General features: G+C 43.0%; 1 protein-coding gene across 4 annotated transcripts in view; it reads left to right on the top strand.

The window, feature by feature from the left end:
• Positions 1-24,377, top strand: part of ZFAT (zinc finger and AT-hook domain containing) — a 257,157-nt gene that overhangs the window by 185,350 nt on the left and 47,430 nt on the right. For all 4 annotated transcript variants that reach the window (XM_021675915.2, XM_021675914.2, XM_021675917.2 and 1 more), the window contains 3 exons: positions 6,252-6,370; positions 15,333-15,459; positions 18,408-18,538. In XM_021675915.2, the coding sequence (XP_021531590.2) occupies positions 6,252-6,370; positions 15,333-15,459; positions 18,408-18,538 (377 nt within the window). The remainder of the gene's footprint in view (positions 1-6,251; positions 6,371-15,332; positions 15,460-18,407; positions 18,539-24,377) is intronic.

The following is a 24,377-nucleotide window of genomic DNA, read 5'->3' as shown; positions in this document are numbered from 1 at the left end:
GAATCCCTTTCCTTGCCTTTTCTAGCCTCTAGAGGCTGCCTGCATTCCTTGCCTTGTGGCCCCCTCCTCCATCTTCAAAGCCAGAAATGGCCAGTGGAGCTTCTCAGACTGTATCTCTGTACCCTCTCTTGCCTTCTTCTTATAATGACCCCTGTGATAGCATTAGGCCCACTCGGATAAACCAGAATGATCTCCCCCTCTCAAGATTCTTAACTGAATCGCATCCTTTTTGCCATGTAAGGTAACATATTCACATGTTCTGGGGATTAGGGTGTGGCTGTCTTTAGGGGCTCATTATTCTGCCTACTGCACTCAGTGCCTTTTTTAAGAATATGAACTTTAGTGCAGTGGCTCATCTCAAAAAAAAAAAAAAAAAAGCATGAATTTCAGCATTTTCACCTAGTAGAAGAGAAAACCAAGACCCGAGAGTTTAAGGAAGCTTTGGCTCACCTGAGCAAATGCCAGATGCAGGTCTTGTGACTGCCTAACCCAGTGTTATATGCCATTCTTGGAGTTATACTATTGAAAATGAAATTGGATTTTCAATAACGTCAAGCACCACAAAGGAGCAGATATTTTAATGCCTGAAACTCCTCCTGAATATATTGCATTACAGAAAGAGCAAAGGATTCCGTGATCAGCTTTTTAAATTGCTCCTGAAATTCTGTATTTTTACCTGGTTAATCAGTCCATTTGCGGAAATTGTGATTTGAGGACTCGTAGTTTTTATGATGTGCACTTAATATCAGTGCCATGAGTAAATTCACCAAGTCTTCCGTTGACCTTCACTGTACCTTGCCTAAGAATTTAATGAATTCAAATAGAAATTAATTTCTCTCAACTTTGATGTCAATTAACTGGCATAGTTATACATTCGTTCTAGATTACATATTTTCATTTGTTGTTCTCTAATTAAAGTCATGTGGCAAAGGCTGAAGTTTTAATTAATGTGGGGGCATTATCATATTAAGTTTAATTTAAACATAATATAAGAATGTTTTCCTCTCTGAATTAGTTACCACTAATGAGTACCCCAGAAGGAATCTTTAATTTCATTTTTAAGCCTGAGTTTAACCTTAAGAAGTTTGCCTTTGTTCATCATTACATATTAAGTCTTTATAGGAGAAGCAGCATCAGTTTAGCGCAAAAAAAAAAAAAAAAAAAAAAAGTAGAGGTCCTCACACCCTGCAAGGTTTTTGGAAGATGATTGAAGGAAAAGACATCATTTTATGTGATTTTAAAAAAGCAATAGCAAAGGAAGTTAAAAATTAAGTTTATCCTCTGGGCAAGAAAGCAGCTCATTTGTCTTTGCCTGAAAAAAGAACACAATATTTACGAGTTTCAGAAAACACTCATCTGAGCTGTCTACTCTGCAGAATATTCTAGAATTAAAGAATTTGGTGTTCGTGGACAGTCTTTCTGCTGATGGCGGCCGCCTCCTGCCTCTGTTTCCTCCTCTGTCTCCACCAGGGTTGGGGCCGGGAAGCAGTGAGCGGAGGTGCGAGGGCTACGTGGTGGCTGGCAGGTTGGCCTCTATGAAGGTGATTGTTTGGAAAATCACCCACCACCTCAGCTGATAGAAAAGAACCCCAATAATAGAACAGTGCTCTTTCTTGATTCCACTGACATGCAATTAATTTGGAGATGGAGCGCATCAAAACTGCATCTGGGAGATGATTAAATGTAGGCCACATCTCCGTGATGTTTATCTGGTAAAATTTGTCCAGACAACCTTGATATCAGGACAGAATTCCTCTGTTTCTTCCCAGGTACCCCAATGAGCAATATAGAAACACGGCAGCCTGAAATACACTGAGTGGTCAGCTCAGCTCTTTTGCTGCCCAAGTGTAAGCATCTTAGTGGTTCATTCAGCTCACATATATATTGGGGAGGTTGGATACTTTGGGACATCACTGGACCTGCATATTGGAGATAGAGAGGGGACTGAGTGTTTGTGAGGCTTTAGGACTCCACATACCAGATGAGGAGGCTGTACAGGGGTTTGAGTTGGAGAGGTGCTCAGTAGAAAAACCAGGAGTGAGTGGTATCACAGAAGCCCCAAAAGACTAGATCTTGAGTGGAGAATGTGGTCAACATTGTCATATAATGCATAGAAGTTACAGTGGACAGTAGCAAAGCCTGGGGTTAACGATGTGAGTTAGATTTAGATTCAGCTCTTAGTTTTGCAGTGTGACCTCAGAAGAGTTACTTCACCATCCCAAGCCTCTGTATAAAACAAGCTAAGCGTGGCTGTGTCATTGTGCTATAGGGAAGAAACCACAACTTGATGTATGAGGTGCCTGATGCGTGATAACTGCCCAGTTAGTGGAAAACCTATGTTGTTATTGTTGGTAGTAGTGTTGTTGGTGGTACTAGTGATAAGATAGAGTGAAGAGTATTCATTGGATTGAGGATGTTAGCTGATCTTGACATGTGGAATGCCAGGAGAGGACTGAGCACAGGAAGCAGCATGCTATGGTGTGAGGCAGGGCTTCTCAACCTCAGCACTGCTCACAATCAGGGCCAGGCCAGTGTTTGTTTTGGGGGCTGTCCTGTGTGTTGTAAGGTGTTTAGCAGCATCCCTGGCCTCTACCTACTGGGTGTCCTGGGCACCCCCCCAGTTTTGAAACCGAAAGTTCCTCCATACATTGCCTGTGTGGGAGGAAAATCACCCATAGTTTAGAACCACTGGCCTAAGTAATGAAGAGGGACAAGGAAGTGATGACTTCATTTTAGTTTTCTAGTTTAGATTTGTAATCTTAATTTCAGTAATTATTTTGAATAGGGCAGTTACTCTCCCATGGAATAAAATTTGAAAGATGGAGGAGACGTGAATGCTGGCTTCCTCCACTTGCATCCCAGGCTGTTGTCTACCTCAGGCATCACTAACAGCATCTCTTTCTGGTGAGTTCTTGGAAGTGGAGACTCCACAGAGTCCTGGCTATGAAGGAAAGGAGAAGATACTTGCTGAGGGGACAGATGCACAGAGGGAAGGTGCAGAAGTCCAAGGAGAGCAGGGGGATGGTTGGAGAAGGAGCTAAAGAAAGAATAGGATTTGCCAAGAATCAGTGAGGCAAGATGTAATGATTGAGGAGAAGCTAGATGCTAGTTGCTGGGACTTGAACAGTGAGTAAGTGGATGATGCCCCTCAAGTCCACACTCTAAAAAGGTGCCACTTTAGAAGGGAGAAAGTACAATGAAGATGTGTAGGAAAGATAATAATACAATGTCAGACTGACAATTTGATGCCAGCAGGGAAATCCGTTAGGGAGTTTTGATGGCTCTGTATGTTTGGTGGGGCTAGGAGTCCCAGGAGGGCCTTTCTGAAGAGGTGGTGCTTAAAGAGGATGAGAAGATCAAATGGAGACCTTGGGGAAGCTTTTGTGAATGAGGAGGCACAGCAGGTGTCCCAGTAAGGGAATGAATTTGGTCAGTGCAAAAGACAGAAAAGGGAGAGAATGAGGGAGAGAGAGGGAGGGAGGCAGGACCTGCAAGCCACAGGGAGGAGTCAGGATTGTATTGTAGGTGAGACAGAAGACCACTGGAAGGGTGTATACCTCTGACGCCATGATCTAGTCTGTGTTTTCAGAAGACAATGTTGTGGGCTTGGTGGGAAGCAGACCAGCAGTGGAGAACAGACAGTGGCTCTAGGAGAGCAGTTAGGAGCTGGTTGCTCCCATCTGTGCAGAAGACTGCAGTGGCCCGGCCAGGAGGCATGGGAGGCACCGGGATGCACAGTCCTGTCTACCTGTGGGGAGGCATCCCAGGCTGGAGCTCAGGATGTGAGTCTGGGCTGGAGGTACAAAAATAGCAAGGTCATCAGTTTGTGGATAATATGTGTCCTGGGCAGGAGGAAGAGCCTGAAGAATGTCTGGATACCCCACCTAGGGGACACAGGACAGAGGAGGAGGCTCAGCCATGGGACAGGGAAAGCAGTTGGTGTGTGATCGTGGAGGCTGGAGGAACAGGGTGTTTATTGGAGTGGTGCTTGCACCCATGCAAGGTTTCAAAACTTGAGGGGCTTTGAAAAAGCTTCAGGATGATGGAGGAATCTTAAACGGCTTGTTGTAGAAAGGGGCATTGAGTCTAGCAGGGCTGAGGATCGGTACTGTAGGAGGGGAAAGGGGTCTTGGAAGGCAGAGGGGAACTCTCACCCACAGCTGGCATCAGGCCCAGCATAGGGAGGTGTAGAAGGACAGAATTTTATAGTACAAGAAGAATTTTAAGTACAAGAATTTTATAGTACCTGATATTCTCATTATGAAGCAGGAGACAAGAACTGAGGCTGTGATTGAAAGAGGAAGTCGACAATAATGTAGGGGACTTCATGAGACGGATGGGATGGAGAATTGCAGTTCCTCTTCTGGATGATTGGACAGAACTGACTAGGGAATACTTGAGTTGGAAGTGTGTCCATAAGAATAAATACGGCTTTGTGCTTTGCCTCAGCATCCCAGGATCAGAGCAAGGAGGACTGGGGCTTGGATCGATGCTGGGCTGTGGATTTGCCAGGCAGGTTCGAGAGAAAGAGAAGTGGCCAAGGACATGGAGGGCTTTGTCAATGAAAGTTGTTAAGTTTTGGGCTCTGGAGTGTGCTTTCTGGAGAGAGGAGCAGAGTTAGGGGTGGGTTGAGATAAAATGGGAGAGGATGCAAACTGGAGATCCTCCAGAAATGGAAGAATAATGGTACTGAAAATAAGAGAGGGCCAGAGGACCAATAGTCATCAGAGTGGAATGCTTGGATTTAGCCCCACAGGTGCTGCTAAATAATCATATGGATGACTGAGTGAAACTCCATAGATGGTGAAATGGTAGGGAAGGTTCTTGGCCTTATAGTGGAAGGATATTACAGTATTTAAGTGGAGAGGGTCAGGTGCCAAATTGTCTGATGGGTCTGGCACTGTGGATAGGAGGGACAGGACAGGGAAATGGTCCTATTCTACTGTGGAGGTGCCGTTGCTGCCCTGTCCAGGCCTGGCCTCCTCCTTACCTGGGACTTAAGAGCATGAGCAGCCTCCACCTGAGAGGACTTAGCGAAGAATATAGTCAAAGATGGAGAGGGAAGGAGTGCGCTCTCTGACAAGGTGAATGTTGGGGATTTTGTTGTCCAGGAGATCAGGACTTAGCGGAGAATATAGTCAAAGATGGAGAGGGAAGGAGTGCGCTCTCTGACAAGGTGAATGTTGGGGATTTTGTTGTCCGGGAGATCTGAGATTCCAGGATGGCTGTGGAAGCATTGGCATAAAGGAGAGACCATGCGGGCTACAGAGAAGACATGGCAGAGGAGGATGGGAGGCCAGAGCTTGCAACTAGAGAGTGACCTGCTGGAATAGGGTAGCTCACAGTACCAGGCAGCTGTGGTGTTGGGGATGTTGGTGAGAGGGCTCATTTCCCTGGCCCAGCTCAGGGCGGAGACCTGGTGGTGACAGCAGTCAGCCTGGCTCGGACCAGTAGACTAGAAGCCTGGCACCAGCACTACCCTTAGTCTCTCGAGGCTGGAGTTTGCTTCTGAAAGGCACAATTTGTTCAAAGAGACTTTTGTCCAGGCTGCAGTTTAGTTGCTGCTTCTGATATAATTGTAGAAAGATATTCTTTTGTGTGACTCTCCAGTTTGGGTTTTTTTAAACCTAGAGTTGTACATTCTCTTAATTAAAGCATCTAAACACTTCCTGGAATATGTGCAAAATTTAATCAGTTCAATAAATAATGACATTTCAGGATGTGACCAGCTTTTTAATTTATTCTTTACTGGGAAATTCGCATGGGAATTTATGCCAATGACTTAGCTTCTGACGTGAAGGAGACTGAGAATCTGGCTCCTGATCTTAGTGTTTTGGGACAAAGGAGATTAAGAAGAGCAGACACTCCCCTTCTGTTGTTCTTGTGTTCTAAATTATTTGTTATTTACAAGTGAGAAAAATGAGAGAATGATTTAAGCCACTTACCCACTGGCAAAGGGAATTATATTACTCATCTTAGTTCTCTCTGGCATTTAAACTGTTAGTCACATATTAGGATGTCTGCAAAAGCTTATTCAACAAATAAAAAAGTACATTAAGTTTTAAAATCTCTGCCTTGAAAAACATACACACTGTGGCTATTGTGTTCCAATGCTAAGTAAGCTTGGCTTGATTATAAGTGCTGGAGACAAAATAATGCTTACTAGATTTGAGGCATTTGGAATAAAGGAGGAACTGTTGCATTTTTATGTGTTATGAACACTTTTTTTAAACCTCTGTCTGTGCTTTCAGGTGGTTTGAAGTGTCCTGTTTGCAGCTTTGTATATGGCACCAAATGGGAGTTCAATAGGCACTTGAAGAACAAACATGGCTTGAAGGTGGTGGAAATTGATGGAGACCCCAAGTGGGAGGTAATTTTTTTTAAGTATGGTATTAATCTTGACATTTCTAAAACAAATGACAAGCCAGGCAAGCCCAGATACTGGGTACAGACAGTCATTCCTTCAGAACATTGGATTTTCTGGTTGGGAAACTTCTGAAACATTTTCACATTATGTCTCATGTCTGAGGGGTATAACTGGGTAAGGTCTGGGCCAAGCCCATGAATTCTTGTGCTGGGTTAAATTAGACCCTTTTGTGAAAGTTTGTAATGGCCTCCTGGACACTTTTACTTACATGATTCACAAATCCCAAGTTTCAGATGTTGCATCTGAAAGAATGGAAGGCAGGTATTCTATTGTATTGCCATCCTCACCGAGAGAATTGGAAAAAGCTCCATTTCCTGATTCTAGGTCTTGCTCTCCTTCTGTGGAGGGTTCATGCTACTATCTGCCATCTTTGCTGTTTTTCCTTAGGAGTTGGAACCAGTCACCTGGCTGAAAACACATCTTTCTTACCAGAGCCAATGGCCATCTCTCTTTTCAGATACTAGGTATCACCTCCCCAGACTAATTGCAGTTACCTAAAACAGGGTTTCTCATACTCAGTGCTGTCGACATTTTGGTCTGGGCTATTCTTTGTTGTAGAGGGCTGTCCTGTGCCCTACAGGCTGTTTAGCTGCATTTCTGGCCTCTTCTCACTAGTTACTAGTAGCATCACCCCCTTGCCAACCCCATCCCCTGTTGAGATATCCAAAAATGTCTCCATTACATTGCCAGTGTTCAGTGTTTCCTGGGGGCAAAAATCACCCTCAGTTTATCTAAGGACTTTACAGAGCATCCAGGCGTTAGGAGAAGGCTTTTAAACAGAATACACAACACTAAAAAAAAAATACATCATGACAGTGTGGGGATTATTCTGGAATGCAAGGGAAAGGTGGTCTCAGTGGAAGATAACATGTTAACATAGTCCATTATAATATGAAACAGTCACCTTCATAGATGCAGAAAAGGCATCTGACAAAATTCAGTGTTCACTGAAGAAAAAGAGTAAATAGAATTTGATGGATGCATCCTTAAGATGAAAAAAAATTGTGTCACCCAGTGAAAAAAATTGTGTCACCCGTTTCTTACCAGCATCTTACTTCATTGGGAAACACTAGAGTGTTTGCACTAAAGTCAGAAGCAGACAAAAGTGCCCGGTGGCTCTGCTGTTCATTGACATCATGTGAAGGCATCAATCAGTGTGGCTAGACCAGGCAAAGCAGATGGAGACCTAGAACTGGAAGGAAAGAAATAAAAGTATCTCTATATGCATATAATAGGAAGATATTTTCAGAACATCCAAAAGAATGAATGAAAAGCTAATGCAAACAAAAAGCAGCAGATTAAAAGGTCAATGTACAACAGTTAGTAGCATAGATACATATATACCTGCACATATAATTGTGTATACACTATGTGTATATATAAGTATGTATATGCTAATATATGCACACATATATACATATATAAATCAATTACAGTGGAAACAAAATCCCTGTTTGATACAGGAAACAAAACCAAGATAAATCTAGGCATAAATTTTATAAAAAATGTCCAAAATGTAAATATGGGAAACTATAAATACTCCTGAAAGAGACATAAACCTGGGAATACTCAATATCATAAAGATGTTAATTCCCCTGAAGGTAATTTACACAATACTTATCAGTGTAATATGATCTATTACATATTGCATATAATCTAAATACCATTAGATTTTTTTTCTGGAGCTAATCAAGTTGATTTCTAAAGTTCATTTGGAAGACTAAGTACAATTATCTAGGAAACCCTTGGGAATAACAACTGTAAGAGGAGAATCCTACCAGATATTTAAACATATTATGAAATCTCTGTAACTAAGAGAGTGTGCATGAATAGATGGTCTAATGAAACAGAACAGAAAATTTAGAATAGACCCAATGATATATGGAAATTTAGTATATGATAAGGATGGTGTCTCCAGTTGGCAGGAGAAAGGTGAGCTTTTTGATAAGTGACATAGGATAACTAAATAGCTATCTGAAAAAAGATAAAATTGAATCTGTTTATTATAACATATAAAGTTATATGAGACATTTCAAAAGGTTCAGATATTTAAATGTAAAAACTAATATTTTACAAATACTAGAAGAAAACAAAAGTGAATTCATCTATAAACTGAGAGTGTGGAGAACCTTTGTAACTATAATTCAAAATCCAGACTCAATAAGGAAAAAGATTTTTTAAAAATTACATAGAAAAACTTTAAAAGTCTTACAGAAAAGAACTCATAAACAAATAAAAAGATAAATGATAAAAACATTTTCAGTCATATCATAGAAAAAATAAATATTTTTATAAAAGGCCTATAAAAAATAGTGATGAGAAAGCTCAACAACCCATTAGAAAAATGGGCAAGAGATAAGAAAGGTTCAGGGAAAAGGAAATGTAAATGACTTTGAAAATCTGAAAACATGATCAGCCTCACATAAGGAAATAAATGTTCATTAAAATTAGCCTGGAATGGACTTTCTCACCTTCTAGCTTGACAGAAATCCAAAAGTTATTTCTACTGGAAAGGCTGTGGGGAAATCTGCTCTCGTAAGTTGCTGGTAGGAATGTAAAATGGCCCAGCCCTATGAAGGGACTAGCAATATGTAACAAAATTACATATGAATTTTTTATCCATTAACTAAATAATCCCACTGTTAGGAAACCATCCCAAAGTTTCATTAGGAAAAATGAGAAAAGGTATCTGCATAAGGGTGGTCACTGCAGCGCTATTGTTAATAGCATGTGGCTGGAAACAGCCCACTGTCCGTTAACTAGAGGTTCAGTGAGTATGTTATGGCACAGTTACACTGCAGATGTTATGTGAAAAAAAGCAGTGAAGAAAAGTGTGTGCATGTGTGCTTTGTTTATATATTTAAAGTTGAAGGATAAATTTAAAACTTGAAAGAGTATATATAGCAAATGAGTCTAACCGTGTTACAGATGAATGACATATTTACAGTAAAGGGGTTGAGGAAGAAAGGAGCTGAACTCAGTAACTTTAGAGAACAGTGGTTTTACCAGAAGAGCACAGGAGACAAACCTAATTGAGCTCCCAGTGGCTAAAGCTGGAAGAATGTGAGAATCAAAATAAATGATAATATTGGATCAGATCCAAATCTAGTATTTTATACTTCAAGTTACAACTCCAGGTATAAAATAAATATGTGTCCATACTGACACAAATAATCGAATAAATAAATGTGGGAAAAGGAATTGTGCTTTTCCCCCAACAAATATTATGATTAATAAATGTAGAAGGAATGAAGGAAATAGAAAAATCCTATTAGAATACCACAGGAGCAGTCATAGCAGGTGAGATCCATTAATGAATGCTAAAGTTAGTAGGCAAAAGTTTAAGAAGAAATGGGTTATTCACATAAACTCTAAATATCTCCTTCCAAATATTTGTGAATTACAAAAGGCAAAAATAAGAACTTTACAGTGGAGGCATCACCTTCACCAAAAGATAGAGGTTGGTGTGATCAGTAATGAAGCATGCTGACATCATGTGTTACCTGATACAATGCCTGATACAATGTTATCAGATGAGAAGACACTTCATCTCATGGTGTTCTTAACTAAAATATTCAACCTCACTTTAATTATCAGAAACCATCGGACAAATCCAAATGAATGTGAGTTCTAATACCTCATCTGTACTCCTCAAAAGTGTCAAGGTCGTGAAAGATAAGTAAAGTCTGAGGAACTTTCACAGACAGGAGGAGACAGTGGAGGCATGATGGCTAAATGCTCTGTGCCATGCAGGATTGGATCCTGGAATAGAGAAAGAACATTGATAAGAAAACTGGAGGAATCTGGATAAAGCCTACTGTTTAATTAGTAATAGTGTCCTAATGTTAATTTCTTGTTTTGATCATTGTGCCATGATTATGAAAGATGTTAAGATTAGGGGAGGTTGGTTCAAGGGTCAGCAGGAACTCTCTGTTGCAGCTCTTTACGACTTTGGAACTCTTGTGTAAGTCTAAAATTATTTCAAAGTAAAGTAGTTACAAAAAATTAGAAATGGGGTCATTTTATTTAGGGAAAGGAGGCAGAGGACAAGATGGAAGGGATACCCCTATTGTTCTCTGCCTAACTGCTCAACATACCCTTCTGCGTAGATTCGACTCTGATTATATAAAATATTGTAAAAGTATTTTATATAATAATAAAAACAAACTTAAAAGCTAGTCTTAAACATTGCGAGTAAAATGAAATAAATGATTCTAACTATATATCAAATTGGTGACATAACTACATAGAGAGGAACAATTTCAAGAGACTTCAAAACAGTTATTTGATTAGGATGTAACCTAAGGGCAAAACAAACTGCAAAAGCTGCAGTTTTCATGTATTCTATTGTTGGTATTAGGGATGATATTGTGATTCTGAGGCTGTTCCTAGTGTTTAATAATGACAGTGAAACACATAAAATATATTTCATTCTGTAAGTTTATAATGATATTTGGAAAAAACAACTCAGTCACCTTCGTAGAATGTTAGAGAAACAACTCTTCATTTTGAAGGACATCAGCATAGGCAAGGACTTCATGACTAAAAGACCAGAAGCATTGGCAACAAAAGCCAGAATAGACAAATGGGACCTAATTAAACCCCAGAGCTTCTGTACAGCAAAAGAAACAATCATTAGAGTGAACTGGCAACCAACAGAATGGGAAAAAATTTTTGCAATCTTCCCATCTGACAAAGGGCTAATATCCAGAATCCAAGAAAGAAAACAAAACCATCCAAAAGTGGGAGAAGGATATGAACAGACACTCAAAAGAAGACATATATGAGGCCAAAAAACATATGAAAAAATGCTCATCATCACTGATCATTAGAGAAATGTAAATCAAAACCACATTAAGATACCACCTCATACCAGTTAGAATGGCGATCATTAAAAAATCTGGAGACAACAGATGCTGGAGAGGATGTGGAGAAATAGGAACACTTTTACACTGTTGGTGGGAGTGTAAACTAGTTCAGCCATTGTGGAAGACAGTGTGGTGATTCCTCAAGGACCTAGAAATAGAAATCCATTTGACCCAGCAATCCCATTACTGGGTGTATACCCAAAGGATTATAAATCATTCTGTTATAAAGACACATGCACACGTATGTTCATAGAGGCACTGTTTACAATAGCAAAGACCTGGAAGCAACCCAAATGCCCATCGATGATAGACTGAACAGGGAAAATGTGGCACATATACACCATGGAATACTATGCAGCCGTAAAAAACGATGAGTTCGTGTCCTTTATAGGGACATGGATGAATCTGGAAACCATCATTCTCAGCAAACTGATACAACAACAGAAAATCAAACATCATATGTTCTCACTCATAGGTGGGTGTTGAACAATGAGAACACATGGACACAGGGAGGGGAGCATCACACACTGGGGTCTGTTGTGGGGGGCCAAGGGAGGTACGGTGCGGGGTGGTGAGGAGGTCGGGGAGGTATAACATGGGGAGAAATGCCAGATGTTGGTGATGGGGGGATGGAGGCAGCAAACCGCATTGCCATGGGTGTACCTATGCAACAGTCCTCCGTCATCTGCACGTGTACCCCAGAACCTAAAGTACAATTAAAAAAAAAAGAAAACTGGTAAATTAAGACCAAGAATTAAACAATTGTCCTGCCTTTATTTTTTAAATTTTTGATAGCTAGGGTCTAGCTACCCAGCCTGGCATGCCATGGAGCTTCCTTTCATAGCCTACTGCAACCTCGAACTCCTGGGCTCAAGCAGTTCTTTTACCTCAAGAGACAGTAGTCCTGTCTACTGTCTTTCAAGCAGACGGGACTATAGGCAGGCACCACTATACCTGGCTAATTTTTTGAAATTTTTAAAAATAGAGACAAGATTTCTTTTTGTTGCCTAGGCTGGTCTCAAATTCCTGGCCTCAAGTGATCTTCCCACCCTGGCTTCCCAAAATACTGGGAATACAAGCGTGAACCACCACACCCAGCCCTATAATACCTTTAAAAAATAAATAAATAAATAAATAAACCCTATGTAAACATAACCAAACATTTGATGAGGGGAAGGTTTTTCTTTCCAACTATTTCAACTAACACATGAAAAATTAGAATATTACCATGTTGCAGCCTTCTAATGATGTCATGGATTTAGCAATGATCATCAGTTACTGCTGATATTACATTAAAGAGACCACCGTCCAAAGTGTGTCTCCTGAAAGAATTGCCCAGTATAACTCATGAAGCACTCTTAGCAAAAAGGAAAGCTGAATCTAATTAAGCTTTATTATTTATACCGTGACCAGTTTACCGAAAAGACTGTGGACGGAGGAATGTTGGTCAATTCCATGGGGATGCAATCAGCGAAAGTTAGATTGCTGACAGCTGTGTAAGGCAAACACCCTGCTGTCTTCAACAGATACTACAAGGGGAAAAATGCCAGAAATGGAGGAAGAGCTTATGGGTTTTAAGTCTTATGAGACATATTAATCAGTTCTAATATGTGAACCTTGTTTAGATTTGATTTGAACAAACCTAAAATATGAGATAATTGGGGAAATTTAAACATTGTCTAGACCATTGATGATATTAAGGATTTATTATCAAGTTTTTAAGTGCAACAGGAGCACTGTAGTTCTCTTTTTGGACGAGTTTTGTTTTTTAGAGGTACACTGTGAAATATTTATAGAGGAAATAATGATTTCAGGATTTACTTCAGAATAATCCCAGGGCAGGGCGTAGAGTGCATGGGAACATAGGCCAAGAAAGACTAGCCATGATTGATCATTGCTGAAATTGGTTAATGGATATGTGGCAGTTTATTAGATCAGTCTTTCTGCTTTTGTGTGTTTAAAATTTTTTTATAATTTTTTTTTAAAGTAAGAAGTTTGGAGCCCTTTGAACCCTCTGTCACCTATAAACTGCTTGCCCTTAAGCCATTGTTTAACCCTCATGGCTCAGTGTTCTCATCTGTACGGAAGGCTAATAATCCTTGAGTGCTCAGAAGCACCGAGAGAAACCATGTGTAAAATACTGAGGTCTGAACCAGCCCCTTGGAGGCCCTGAGAAAATGGCAGCTGCTATGATTATTGTGGATGTTGATGATGGTCACTTTTACATCTTCATCTATGCTAAAACAATCATCTACTGTTTCAAGTATTAATATATACTAGAAGAATTTACTCTTCATTAACAAAATAGACATTCGAATGTCAATTACCAATGTAAAACTCAGTCCGTCTTGTCAGTCGGTGCTTTTATAAATGCATGCAGTAATGCCCGTCTCCCCTGAAGGCCTTGCTTCCAGCAGATTCTAGCATCTTATGCAGAGCTGTGAACCCAGCAGAAATAGCTGACATAAGGCCAGGTAGTTGACTCTATACATGAGATGGTGAGCAGCCAGGAAGCTGTGTGTACCACCTGGCTCCCAAGAATGCCTTGCAAAGAGCACCACCCTTCCTGACAGCAATTACTACATGCTCTCCCCAGAATGAGGAGAAACCTTTCAGGCTGCATCCTGTCCTTTCACAAGCTAAGGCATTGCCTGAATCTACTGTCGGCCAATCTGTTGCCTCATGGTACTGAGAACAAAATGTTCTTCTTTTTGTTCATTTATGCATTCATTTAATATTTTTGGGGTGTCTACTATATGTCGGGATGGAAACACCTAAATGGACTTGGCCAGTTGGCCGTGAAGGAATACTACATGCTATTCCGAACCTCTATGTAATTTACTGATCTGTGCTTATCGAGCATAACTTGACTCCTGTAAATTCTGTTGGAAGTCCTTCTTTTTGTTCTTCTTCATTGGTGACATTCATGCATCTGGTGTTAAAGTTTTGCCAGCACTTTTCATCCTGTCCAGAAAGAGATAATTATTAACATGTAGTTCTGTAAAATTTCTGTTCCACCTCTTCTCTCCTTGAGGCACGAGGTGCCTGTGAATGCCACTTTACCTCCTCCTCCTCTCACAAGTCCTGATTTTGTGCAAATATATTTCTTGTAGTCAGTTTTGTTTCTTACCTTCATGGAAGAATAAGAATGGCACACATAGCTAAGATTTGCTGAACTCTTACTCTGCCAGGACCTGTGCTTTCCACATGCTGTGTCATCACTGGTCCTTTCGCTTCCATCATCAGCTGCCCTGTGGCTGTGCCCCTTCCTCTGTGTAAATCACCCGCCCTACCCCGTCAAACATCAGCTGCCCTGTGGCTGCATCCTTTCCTCTGTGTAATCACCCACCTTACCCCATCCACCATCAGCTGCCCCTCTTCCTCTGTGTAATCACCCGCCCTACCCTGTCCACCATCAGCTGCCCCACCCCATCCACCATCAGCTGCCCCATGGCTGTCCCTCTTCCTCTGTGTAATCACCTGCCCTACCCCATCCACCATCAGCTGCCCCTCTTCCTCTGTGTAATCACCCTCCCTACCCCGTCCACCATGGCTGCCCTGTAGCTGTGTCCCTTCCTCTGTGTAATCACCTCCCCTAACGCTTCCACCATCAGCTGCCCGGTGGCTGTGCCCCTTCCTCCATTGGCCACATGGCACCAGTCCCCAGGGTAAGGCGCAGGTTAGAGGTAGTGTTGGTCACCTTGGGAGGAAACAGAGAAGCCGTTAGAAGAGTGTATGCAAGAATATCTGAGCTAATTGTGAACAACATACATGCTCTGTTTCTCACCACAAAAATGTCCAGCAGGGGCTTTTTACCAAAGCTGGTTTTTAAAGGTCTTGGTCCTCACAAAGATAAGTTTTATCTTTGGAAAGTATAATTATGGGAGCAACTGGTTTCTCAGGGGTGCCAGGTAAACAAGATGTTGCAATGTATTGCTTTCTTGTGTGCATTTGTTCTGTCTTAATACATTATCTTGGAACTTCTGGGCAACAGTCGATCTTTTAGGAGATGACTTAGGTGTTATGTTTTTATTTAGACAGCAACAGAAGCTCCTGAGGAGCCCTCCACCCAGTATCTCCACATCACAGAGGCGGAAGAAGACATTCAGGGGACACAGGCAGCTGTGGCCGCGCTCCAGGACCTGAGATACACCTCTGAGAGTGGTGAGGGTGCCTGGTCTTCCTTTGTCATCTCACAGCTGTCTTTCCTAGATGAGCTGAACGCATGCATTTGTGATGAATGGTGTCCATTGGGTGATCTGCTTCTGAATCCCTGGCCCAGCGTTCAGTCTGCAGAAGCAATCCCATTACCAGGCACCAGAGATCTCTGCCTCCAGAAATGCTCTAGAGCAGAGCCACAGCAGAGGGGAGGCCTTAGAACAGGGCCACAGGATTTCCCCACATCCTAGCACATTTAATTCTCAGAACAGCCTTGTAAGGGGAGTAGATCTGACTATTCTCACTTCATAGAGGCAGAAGGTTGCTGTTCACTGTTAATGATTGACTAATGGTTAATGGTTGTTAGTGCTTGGCTGAGGGTCACCCGCTTTAGGATGTTGGAGAGAGCTCGTCCTGGAATTTAGGTCTCCTAGCTTGTCACGGCATCATCCCATTCCATGCTTCCTCAGGGACATCTATTCCAGGGCCTACAGGGACCAGGCAGGCAGTGGCAGGATGTGGTGTGGGTTCAGTGGGTGGTAGAGAGTGGCAGAGACTGTGGCGTGCAGGGGTCACTTTGCAGACCTGCAAGGCCAGAATCGCTCCTTCCCCAATCCTTCCCAAGAGGCCCATCAGGATTTTTACATCAAATGTCATGATTGTCAAATGTTAGATTGAGGCGGATAAATCATGAGGTCAGAAGTTCGAAACCAGCCTGACCAACATGGTGAAACCCCGTCTCTACTAAAAATACAAAAATTAGCCAGGTATGGTGGTACACGCGTGTAATCCCAGCTACTCAGGAGGCTGAGGCAGAATTGCTTGAACCCAGGAGGCGGAGGTTCCAGTGAGCCAAGATTGTGCCATTGCACTCCAGTCTGGGTGATGGAACGAGACTGTGTCTCAAAAAAAAAAAACAAATCACCACACATGGCAGTTGGGGCATTATGCTTAGAAAACAGTTTTTCTTGATGCTCTTTTTAAAATATGAACAGAACACAAGTATCATACTGCAGCCCTGTACATATTTGGAGGGCAGAGGTCAAGCAAGTTGGGTTAAAGGGGAAGCATTAGGTGAATGAAATGGTGACAGGAAATAGGAGTCAGGAAGACACCATTTTTGCCCAGTTCTGAAATCCCCAAACTCCAGATCGTAAGGCAGCTGCACAGAAAACTCCTGTGGGCCAGTCGCTTTAGGGAAGATTAATTGGCAGGGCTGTGTTCACTGCCTGTGGAACTGCAGAGAATGCAGGAGGTGGTGCCTCTACTTCTGCAGATGGAAGAGTTGAGGCCCAGGCTGTTAAATGTGGCTCTCAGCACTGAGGTCTTGTCACAACTTGAGTTTCCTACCGTGATGTCCAGTGACATCAGTGATCGCTCAGGACCTACAAGATGCAGCCTGTCTTCATCCCCTATGAGCACACACACACACGTGCACAAACATCCCCCCGCATACCACACACACACACACACACTCTCTCTCTCTCTCTCTCTCTCTCTCACTCTCACTCTCAGACTCACTCACACTCTCACTTCTCCTCAGGCCCTCCGATGGTGTCTCTTCCTAGCTGTTAACTGTGCAGCTGAAAAGGCCAGGCTCAGCTTCTTTGGCTCCTGCCTGGCCTTGTCTGTGTCTCTGTCTGGCCATCCCACCTCTGGGCTGTGCTGCCCTCGGCCAGATCTACAGCTCTCAGAAGGAACACACACTCCAGTGCTCCCTGCGGTGTAGCCTGGTTTCTTCTCTCTCACAGCCTTTTTCTGCCAAACTCATCCTTGTCTGCAGTACTCAGACTGCAGGTCACCTCCTGAGAATCCCTCTCACTTTCCTGCACTGTTCCCTAATTGCACTCCTGAAATGGGACCTGCCAGGTACTGTCATGATTTGCTTACAGTCTGACTCAGGAGCCTGTGAGCCCTGGGAGGAGTTGGGGGGTGAGGGGGAAGGGTTAGGGCTTTGTCTGTATTCTCATCAGGAGCAATAGTTCCCAGGGCTTGATAAATGGGTCATTGAGGGAGTCCATGGAAGTGGAATTAGAACCTTGCACGTTCAGAGTGATTGGCTGCAAAGTACATTTGCACCATCTCCCCTAAGGTGCATGTGTTTGGGGGTGCCGGGGGATGCATTGTGAATATAGCTGGCCACTGCCTTGGCCACCAGCATGTCCTACCTTTTGCATGAGACACATTGAGTCCCCTTTCTCTGATCTCTTATTGATTGACTCACATTGGAACATGGCCCACAAAAAGCTGCCCATGAGGATGAAAATGTTGGCAGAGACTGCATAATATTATACTAAGGTGGAGATCAAGCAGTCATTTCTCTTTTAGTAAATTAATGATCAGGGTCAGGGTGTGCTCAGGACGGCTGCAGATGGCCTGGCAGATGGTGGGAGCAGGCGGGGATACTAAATAGCTGCCCTGATGATGCAGAGTCCAGTCTTTAGAGATGATTAAAATAGAACCTCCAGCTTCAATTGGTTTGGAGTTCTAAAGCCCACTGGTTGAATAATTGAGACATCCTTGGATGTTTCGTCTATAACTTGTGGAATTTCTTGGCACACGCTTTCACTGAGTCTGCCTGGCTGGCACTCCTCAGGAGTGGGGAGGGCAGCCTTGTGTCCCCACATTAGGACTCAGAGCATGTAGTTTCGAGTTCTGGCTTTGTGGTGTATCTGACCCACTGGCCCAAATGAGAAATCTACAAAATGAAAATAACATCTCAATGTCCCATCCTCACAGGGTTGCTTGGAGTTTTGAGATGTTCTTATGGAAAATGCTTTGTAAGCTATAACACACCAGACAGATTATTTCTGTTGTCATAAGGAGCGATTACAGAAAGCCAGTGCATCCTCTGGAGAAGGTGTCACCCAAGAGAACAGAGGAGCTGGTTTTGCATTCCATGTCCTGCAGCACCAGTGGCCTGAATGATGTCCTCTTTGCTTCTTCCTCTTAAGGCGACCGACTGGACCCCACGGCCGTGAACATCCTGCAGCAGATCATTGAGCTGGGCGCTGAGACCCATGACGCCACTGCCCTTGCCTCAGTGGTTGCCATGGCACCAGGGACAGTGACTGTGGTTAAACAGGTAGGGACCCTCCTTTTGTAGGTATTCATCCCTATCTTATAGTCAGTTTCTCTCCTCCTCCATGTGTTTCTAAGTCTTTAACCTATCTGAGGTTGAACTTGGAATGATTTGGGTCTAGTCTCATGCCTTTTCTTATTCTACCTCTGATCTGGGAGTGCTTCTTCAGTAGCTCTATCTCTATACTGGGGCGGTATCAGGAGGTGTTTGGGGGAGAGGCATAGTATATTTAAAAAGAAAAAATTCTGGAAAGTCTTCATTCATTTTCTTTCAAAGAATCCCAGAGTGAAATGAGCATGCTGTGGACCATTGAGACACGTCTCTGGTGAAAACAACCCTCAGTGCCTAAGGCCCCATCAGTAAATTGAGCTAGTAGGATGCATAGGGGTAGCCAGAGAAGCCAGGAGGATTTCCCAGTGGACTGGCTTTCCTAAATAGTAAACCCCTGATCCAGTCAACACAGCATACTGCTCTGGTTGGAAGAGATGATCAATTTTGGGATAAAGGTTGCTTCACTTAATTAATCCTTTATCTGCTTGGCTCATTTCCTTTTCTATCCTCAGTGGAGACTTTACCATCTGTTAAAATGCAAAGTGTCTGATAATTAGGTCATCTTTTTTATCTGCTTATGCCTATCTCTCTATCTGCTACCACCTGCTTCATTTTACAAAAGATTTTAGCTGGCCTACACAAATACTTTAAAAGCAGAAAACAAAAACAGTAAATGCATCAAAACCAGGGAAATATATAATCTGAAATCAAAGTTCAAGTTCACGGAGAAAGTAGAAATGCAAACTATAGGGTTTCTCACAGTTAGCTCCCTGTATTGATTCATTTGGTATTTATTGAGTGCCTACTGTTGTCAGGCAGGGTTCTAGTTGCTGGGGTCTAGGAGAGAACCAGTGTCTGCCATCATGGTGGTTACTTTCCAGTGGGGAAAAGATGAAGCTCGAGTAAACCAGTACGACGTAAAGGATGTCAGATGGTAAACAAGTGCCAGGAGAAAAGTGAAGCGAGGGAAGCGGGAGAGGAGTGGGGTCCAGGAGTGTGGGTTGGGGTGATTTTGTAAAGGGTTGTTGGGGAAGATTTCTCTGACATGTGAGGAGAAACCTGGAAGAGGTGTGTATCACTAGAGTTACCTGAAATTGACTAAATCTGCTGCTGAATTTTTTTAACAGAAAACAAAGTAAAGACATTGAACAGTTAACTCAAGAAGGAAGTTAGCTTTTCTTGGCACTAACATACAAGATATTTCTTAATTAGGCGCTCACATAGGGATGCCTGAGTGATGTGTCCCTGGTGACCTGATGAGCCAGGAGGGGACATCCCAGTGCTGTCTCCACAACTGTCCCCTGACTGTACTGAGGACCCAATGCAAAGCATGAAATTCAGGCCAAGTCATTCTATGGGGTATTCATACATTCTGGTTCAACTCCTGGGTTTCTTGATCTACCAACAAGACTTAGCTTTTCTAGATGAATGTTTGGATCGCGTGTCCTAAAATCCCTCCTCTGCAGTGTGGCTTCTCTCAGGAGTCGAGCTGGGAGAGTAGGCGGAGGATGTTTCCGTCTGTTGCAACCTGGTATCTGCGCTGGCTGAGAAAAGATTCATACACTTCCAGGCTAAGTACCTTTTTAGCTTTTCTTGGTGTTTTCTAGGTTGCAATCTTCAGATTGTCTTATAAATCTCTTCTGAAACTCCTCATTTGCATCTGGACATATGGAGTCCCAAGCTGGACCTGGTACTTCAGGAAGGGTCTCTCTGGGGTGGTATCAGGAGGACTTTGGATGTTTCATACACGTGAAATCCTTTTCAGAGTGCAGGAAGGTGCCTCTGATTGTGACTTGCATCTTCCTTCTAAGAACTGGATTGATTTGTTGCTGCTGGGGGACATGATTTATTGAGCCTCACAGGCAATGCAGTGATACATGAGGTCGCAGGGTTTGGGTTGCAGCTTAGATATGCTTTGAGGCATTAGACTGACAACACAACAAGGGATGAGGCAGATAAGCATCTGGAACGACCAGTGTCGACAAGCTGAATGTGTTTGCAGGAGCAGAAAACAGTGCCACCCTTCCAAGGAGCTCCTTTCTTATTGCAAACACAGCAAAGAGTGGTGCTGTTTTACACAGTCGTGGGGAACTACATTTGGAAATGTTACCCAAGAAGGTGTAAGTCCTGGCCATATCTTGTCTGCCTGGCCCCGCACTTCGCTCACGGTGGTGGAGAGGAGAGTGGGTGGACAGACTGACGGGCGGACAGACGTTAAGCGCCACTCCTATAGCCAAGGAAATGCGGTGTTCCAGGCTTTCCCAGGTGAAATGGCACCCTGTGAATTCCATTGTCCTGTAGTTTAAATTGAAATATAACTGTATTAGTAAAGTTGGTTTCAACCTTTTTCTTTTAATTAAACTCTGGTTTAGGGTTTTTCTGTCAAGAAATTAGATACGCTGAATAAGTGTGCTGAAGCACTGAAACGTGAACCTTGGTGCACCATTTGGAAAGAGGAAAGCTTTTCCTCCTGTGGGAGGCACCTTGATGTCAGGGGCTTTCTTTTGCTCCAACTCAAGACGTCACACAGAGTAGCTGCTCAATAAATGTTATGAAATAGAATTGACTGTGTTGGAGGTTTCGATTCTTCAGTTGTATCCTATAAATCAGAATTGTCAGAGAGAAAAAAGCAAGAATGCCTCATAATACTCATAAAGTATGTGATGTGTACTGCAGAACAATGTTTCAAGTTACTATGCCATAGCATATTTTGAGATCTTTTTATATCTCTTTCATATACATCTTCCACAAGGCCAAAAACAAAACGAATTCTGCATTGTACATAAGTTGCTCCTGGATGGTTAAAAATTTCAAAATTTATTTCTCATATAAACACATAGATATACACTCTTTATATATTTTTTTGATTTCTTAATGTTAATTGAAAATAATCTTACATGTCAAAATCCGTTAATAATAACTGTAAGTGATTAATCCCAAGTCTTTTGGGGTTTTCAGCTTCTGGGATGAGAGTAATGGCAGGGCTGATGGGTGGCTGGCAGTGTTGGAGAGAAGAGAGCTGGGAAAAATATGTTTGCTTCTTGCTGTTTAAAGAGACAGGGAAAAGATTTTGCGCATAATTGAGACCATTTAAATTCTCTGTTGGATGCAGAAATGTGTCCTCGATGACTTCTTGTCACTTTCTCTCTTTTCTTGAGTGTCAGCATTAAAAATAGATTCATGGGGCCCAAGCATCTCCAAACAGTCAGAAAGAATCATGCTTGCGCGCCCCGCTCCAGCCTGGCAGAAGGGCCCAGATGAGAACTTGAGTGCAACTAAGTGTGTGTTTGTTAAACCTCACAGTTTTCATTAAGTGAGGTGATTCCTTTTGTTATCATTGTTAAATCTTGCGTTAAGGTTTTACGAGGAGGAAATTTGTATTTGATGAATAGAACTGCCTGACAGGGTAGATGGAAGACCTAGCTAGCTGCACAGGAAATGCTGTCATGAGCATCTCTGAGTAGAAATTAGTTAGTTAAATTAAAAGAAAAGAAAAACCAAAGAAAATAATAACAGCAGCAGGCAACAGTCATCACTATTGGCTGATGGCTTAAATCACTCGTGGATGGTCTTATGGTTTAAATTTTATTTTAGACTCAAAGTAGCGTTGTATTTATGGTTGACAGGCACTCACTTAGCAGGCATTTGCTGAGCAACACAGTATGTTCAGTCCCTGGTGTGTTAATTTCCTGTTGCCATGGCCACAAATTACCAAAAACTTATGGTTTAAAACATCACAAACTTATTAGCTTACAATTCTGGAGGTCAGCAGTCTGCAGTGGTTTCCTGTGCTAAAATCAAGGTGTCGAGAGAGCTGCAGTCTTTCTGGGAAGGATTGCTATCTTACCTTTTTTGGCATTGAGAGGCTACCCACATTCCTTGACCCAAGGCTCCCTTTCTCCATCCTCAGAGCCAGCAATGGCAGGTTAAGTTTTCACATCCATGCATTCTGACCTCTGCTTCAGGGGGCAAATTGCCAGCCGTCCTACTCCCTTTTTTAAGGGCCCTTCTGATTACATTGGACCCACCCAAATTATCCAGGCCTATCCAGCTGGGATGGCGTCTCCATCCCCAGGTCCTTACTGTGATCACATCTGCACATTCTTCTTTACCATGTCAGGCAACATATTCGCAGGCCTCAAAGATGAGGATGTGGACATCTTTGGTTGAGGGGCATGGGCATTACTGTGCCCACCGCATGGGCTATAGAATTAAGATACTTCCTACTCTCAAGAGGCAGATAGTCTAACGAGGGAAATGACTTACTTTTTTCATACAACAAATACTCCTTGAGCTGCTTTTACCAGCCAGGGACTGTTCTCAGGACTTGGGATGTTTCAGTGAACAAATCAGATGGGTGATATGGCTGAGAAGCTTATGTTTTAATTGGGGGAGATAGCCAATTCACATACATATAATAAGTAATATGTTATCAGCAAAAGGTGCAAAGGAAAAAAGAACAAGCAGAATGGGCCGAGAGTTCTGGAAAATGCAGACCTTAAACAGGCAGTTCCAATCAAGAGGGCTGAATGATTCAGGGAGGTGGTCCAGGGCCCCAGGAGCAAGATGGGGAGCATCAGGGGCTTGCCTACCATGAACCTGGGTCTGGGGTGGGGGCAGGTGCTGAGCAGGGAGGGCTTTGTGAGTGTAGGGTGGGGGCAGGGCTCCAGGCAGTGGTGGGCACAGGAGCTGGTGGCCGGTGCTAGCTGGGTGACTGGAGGCAGAGGTAGGGGTCGGGGAAGAGGCTCTGCATAGAGTAATGACTTGCCTGGTGTAACATGGGCCAGGGATTTCTGGTCTTTCCCTTCTGCCTACTTGGAGTCCACCCAGCTTGTGGCCTTATGGCATATCCCCCAGCAGAATGTCCTTTTGCCATAAGCTTCCTGACCTGTGCTATCCTCTTGAAGTAATGTTGGCATTTTTAACAAATGACAGTTTCTTGATTCTTGCAAATAGTGAACCTGCACTGAGCATTCCTGCCCTTGGACATTTAGCAGAACAATCGATGCCTGTCTAAGGCTGTCACTGACATTTGTCTTGGCCTCTGGTTCCTGGGTCCACTAAGCCAGCTACTGCACCATGCCCTTTCTTCTTTTCCTGGGAGCGTTTTGAGTAATCAGGACACCTTTGGATGACACAGCATCTTCCTTTTAAGAAGGTCAGGATGATTGAACAGTTTGCCTTTATGATAATCTTGGGTCTTTCTGAGTTTTTTTGTTTTTTAATTTTGTACCGTTTTTACTGCTGAGGGTTTGCCCTAAACGGCAGACTGGGGGTGCTGGGGCATTGTGGGGTGTCAGCCTCTGAGGATGGTGGAGGGACAGCCTGTTTGGGAGTTGGGCTCCCAGTGAAGTGGTGTGAGTCATTCCTTCGTTGTGTTGCTTTTCAGTCCATGTGCTTGTATGAATGGCCAGCACACTCGCATGTGTACAAGAGCTTGCCTGATGCAGTCTGGTCCAAGTGAGGCTATCCAGCACCATGCGCTTTGCCAAGCCTGCTTCTCTGTGACTCAGCCACCATTCCTGCTTTACTGAGACCTGATACAAAATACATTGTATTTGTCAGAGTTGCTCAGAGAAACAGAACTACTAGGGGTGTGTGTGTGTGTGTGTGTGTGTGTGTGTGTGTGTGTGCGTGTAAAAGAAGGAATTGGCTGATGTGACTGGAGCTGACAAATCCCAGTGTCTGCTGTCAGCAAGCTGGGGACCCAGGAGAGCCAACGGTGTGACTCCAGTTTGACGACTGGCAGGCATGGGACCCAGAAAGGGCCAGTGTTTCAGCTTGAGACCAA

This window comes from Aotus nancymaae, unplaced genomic scaffold (assembly GCF_030222135.1).
Source record: "Aotus nancymaae isolate 86718 unplaced genomic scaffold, 86718_ANA_hifiasm-v0.15.2.pri h1tg000036l, whole genome shotgun sequence".
Lineage (NCBI taxonomy): Eukaryota > Metazoa > Chordata > Mammalia > Primates > Aotidae > Aotus > Aotus nancymaae.
This window is presented reverse-complemented; position numbering and strand designations above follow the sequence as displayed.